General features: G+C 47.1%; 1 protein-coding gene across 3 annotated transcripts in view; it reads right to left on the reverse strand.

Annotated features, from left to right (window-relative positions):
* OSTN (osteocrin) overlaps positions 1 to 4280 on the reverse strand; it is a 38613-nt gene that overhangs the window by 17150 nt on the left and 17183 nt on the right. The window contains exon 1 of one of the 3 annotated variants that reach the window (XM_006030141.3): positions 2074 to 2151. The exons of 1 other annotated variant lie outside the window; for it this stretch is intronic. Coding sequence is in view for 1 of the 2 variants with exons in the window: in XM_025211728.1 (XP_025067513.1) it covers positions 2069 to 2080 (12 nt within the window). In the remaining variant the exon portion in view is untranslated. Of the gene's footprint in view, positions 1 to 2068; positions 2152 to 4280 lie in introns of those variants that run through there. One more of the 3 variants, XM_025211728.1, reaches the window with a different exon arrangement.

Raw genomic sequence — 4280 nt, forward strand, 5'->3', positions numbered from 1 at the left:
GCGCAGCCCATAAAGACCAGTTAAAATAGTCTTCCATAGTCAGGCAGATCAAATGCTCGAGACGGCTCTGAAAAGAGGAGGTCGCTGCAAATATAAAACAAATGGACCAGAGCATGTGATCTAACCGAGTGTCGCGGGTCACCCTTATGACCAAGGGTACAAAGCAGTCACAGCTGAAAAGTTGACAGCTGGGGGAGGAAGCATTGCACATGGAAATTGGAGGTAGCCTCTTTCTTTGGACTAGCTAAGAGGAAAAGGAAGGGGAATTACAAGTACATCGCAAGAAATTGTAGCGGTCCGATGCATTTCCTAAACTTCAGTGTTTTCAATGCGCTGAGTAGCACAAGGCTGGATTGCAGAGATCTACACCAAGTCTGCGGGAGGAAATCCTCACTCAAATGAGATCAATGAGCTGGTATTTATACAGGGCAAAGAAGACTTGCACAAGTCAATCACACTTTGGATGTACAAAATCATTTATTTCACAGTGAGTTTTTTCTTCCTCCGAAGCTGCTTTCCAGAGAATGTCAAGAGCAATTATCTTCATCTTCTAGATGGGGAAACTGAGGCACAGGTAAGTTAAGTGATTTGCCCCAAGTTCACACTCTAGCTCAGTGGCAGAGGGATGAATAAACCCCCTAGATATTTGCAAACAAATTACTTCATTTATTTGCAAGCTTTCGGGCACACTCCCCCTTCATCAGGCGTCGGAGAGAGCAGGGCTTGTAAAATTTCTCCTAGGTAGAAATGAAAACTCGTATTTCACGGGAGAGCTGAAGGTGTGGTAAGGAAGAGTTCATTGCAAACACCTGCAGCTCTCCTGTGCAACATGAGTTTTCATTTCTACCGAGGACAACTTTTGCAATCCCTGTTCTCACCTACGCCTGATGAAGGGTGTGTGCACCCCAAAGCTTGCAAATACATACAATAATTTGTTTGCAAGTGTCTAGTTGGTCTAATAAAAGAGATCACCTCTTCCGTGAGTTTTGATTCCCTTTGCCTCTAGACCGATACGGCTACAACCTGGATACCTGAATAAACCCCTGGCTCTCACTATTAGAGGATCACCATTTCTGCTTTGAAAAGGCAGCTGAGAAGGAGCAATCATCACATGCACAACAGCCATGCAAAGCTGCAGAGATACGGACCGTAGTACGTAAAGCCCAAAGACAGCTCTCGCTATATGCCCAAGCACAGCTGGAGGCGTTGCACATGTGGTCATTGGCGCAACCCCAGACAGGGACGGGAAAAAAAAGGGAATGGGGTTTATTTTGAACCCAAAAGAAGCAAGCAGCGGGACAGTCCGGCTGGGCCAACATCTGCTTGCATTCACACCGGTGCAAATCTGAATGAACAGAAGACCCTGGTATCACTCCACTGCTGCAGGAGCACGCAGCATCTGGCCCACCACTTATTCAGTGCTAGGATGCTCTGGTACATCGATGCACGTGAGCAAAAAAGACTAGAAAACAATTGTCCCCAGTCTAATCCCTGCATCTTGTGCCTTCGAGCCTATTTCACGTAACAAACATTCGTGCAGGGCACAACAAAATAAAAATAAAAAATAAAAATCTGGTATTTAAGCAGAAGCAACTCATCTCCTGTTCTTAACCGGACCCCTTTTCAGTTTTAGGGAGATAACAAGCACTTGATTTATTCGCCAGACAACATCAGTTGGCACCAGGCTAAACCCAGGGCAATGCATACGACTACACAGCGCCTAGACAGACCTTTGCCTCTTCTAGGCACCGCACAAGTCTCTTCGGCGGGGATGCATTGTTTGACACATCCTGTTCAAAACTAACTCGCCAGCTGTAGAAAAGTTTGGCTTGTATTGCTAGTTTATCCCTAGACCCCCGCATCCTGGGTGACGCACGCATCTTACTGTCTGCCCCGCAATCAGCTAAGAGGAACTGTGGTTTTCCCACCGGACCCGTGCACGGGTGGGCTTGCTTCCTTTCCAAATGCTCAGATGCTTAAAATACAAAAGCAAAGATGGAAAGAGTTCCTGCAAACAGAGCAAAAGACCCCCACAAAAGCCCCCCGCCCCAGCTCCTTCCTCGCTCACCTTACCTTGCATTGGATACAACGAGCTCAATCTTAATGAATCCTGCTACGCTCTTTCCCCCCCTAACTTATCCCTAATGTTCAGCTTTCTTCCAGAGTTTTTATAGTCTCTGCTGTAAGCTAGAAACTCCAATCCCTGCCTGTGCTTTCTCTTACATCATTTCTAAAGATTTTCCACTGATCCTTGCCCTAAACCTTTCTCCCTCTCTCTCTCACTCTCTCGCACACATCCTTGCCTCGCATTTGTTATATTTATTGTCCTGATCAAGATGATTACATTATAATTAAAGGTCTCGGGTTTTTCTAAGGAATCAGACGCGGTCACCGGAGAGCACTAATCTTCCGCAGCAGCAACATCCCCTCAAAGTCTTAGTATTACAGACAACCAGGGAGAAACTCAATGTCCTGGAACTTGGTTATGCAGCTGCGATTCCTGGAAACTGCAGAAATGTGTTTCCTGGGGTAATATGCACCTTAAGACGACACAAAATTAGTGCACTCTGCATCCTTATTACCCGTAAATTAAAATCCGTCATAAAGCAGAGGACTCTCTAGGGTTATCAGAGGAATGTAGTGGTTAGAAACTGAGGGATGAAGTTTCTTAGAGGCTCTTACTGTTATCCTAGGTATTGATACTCCTACAGAGAACCAGCTGCAATGGTGGGGTCCATGTCTCCTAGGCAATGTCACCGTCCCCATCTATTTCATACTAGTATGAGGCTGTCATTTGTTGCCGCCTCTTGTTCTTCTTCCATTTGCTAAATGATTTGTACAATGCAAGGAGCTTTCTGTGCTAATTTTAAGGGCTTTGATCATACCTGTGCAGAGTCAGATGAGGGTTGAAGGGACCTCAGGGGGTCACATCTAGTCCAACCCCTGCTCCAAGCAGGACCAGCCCCAACTACATCATCCCAGACAAGGCTTTGACTACCCGGGTCTTCAAAACTACCAAGGATGGAGATCCCACCACCTCTCTGGGGAGCCTGCTCCAGTGCTTCACCACCCTCCTAGGGAGAAAGTTTTTCCTAATAGCCAACCTCAACTTGCCTTGCTGCAGCTTGAGCCCATTGCTCCTTCTGTCATCTGCCCCCACTGAGACCAGCCCAGCTCCATCCTCTTTGCAACCCCCCTGCAGGGAGGTGAAGGCTGCTATTCAATCCCCCTCGGTCTTCTCTTCTGCAGACTAAATCAGCCCATTTCCCTCAGCCTCCCCTCACCAGTCCTGTCCCCCAGCCCCACAACCATTATCGTTGCCCTCCACTGGACTCTCTCCAATGTGTCCACATCCTTTCTGCAGCGGGGGCCCACAGCTGGACACAGGACTCCAGATGTGACCTCCCCAGTGCTGAATAGAGGGGAGGAATCACTGCCCTGGATCTGCTAGCAACGCTCCTACCAGTGCAGCCCAGGATGCCGTTACCCTTCTTCGCACCAAGAGCACATCATTTGTAAAACACATTTCTATGCCAGAAGGAACAGTGTTATACCATAATAGCTCTTTACTGCGACTTTGCAAAAGCCTTTGCCACCATCCAGAAAGCCCTTCACAACCTGCTGTGTATCATGTGTTTGGCTTTCAAAATTATCTTGCAAACTTATAAGCCTAGGCACAAAACATCCAAAGTCCACCGTCTTCATGAAAGTGATTATAAAATAAATGGGCAATATTGTAATCTACCTAAACAATATATCACTTGCTTCCCAGGTGAGGACAGAAACATTTTACAAAGCGAAACACTAGAAATATCTCTTGCCAAATACTTTTTGCCCAGCTTGCTGATCAGAAGAATTGGCAAAACAAAGAAACAATTTCCCAAGGCTGCAGGAAAGAAGCCCGCACCCTAGGAGAGGCTGGTTGTGAAAGCAAAAACACCACAAATGTTTTGCCACTGAAAACGATGGGTGACGACCTCATCATTCCTGCAGGGATGAAGCCTTTGCCCCAGGCCTTCATTTCTGTGGATAGATACACGCCTATGTCCCAGCCCTGCAAACCGTGTACACGTACGATTACCTTCAAGCACGTGAGCAGCTCTATGGAGCCCGTATCAGGGCACGAGGGATTGAAACGAGCTTTGCACTCCAGTCAATGGCAAGATTGCCACTGAAGGACAGCATAAATAGGGCATCCCCGCTGGGGGTGAAATCCAGCTCAAAACACTGCAGCTCAGGCTCATCCCTAACATTACTTGTACATCTGCGTATACCTACAC

The sequence above is a fragment of the Alligator sinensis genome, unplaced genomic scaffold (genome assembly GCF_000455745.1).
Source record: "Alligator sinensis unplaced genomic scaffold, ASM45574v1 scaffold697_1, whole genome shotgun sequence".
Lineage (NCBI taxonomy): Eukaryota > Metazoa > Chordata > Crocodylia > Alligatoridae > Alligator > Alligator sinensis.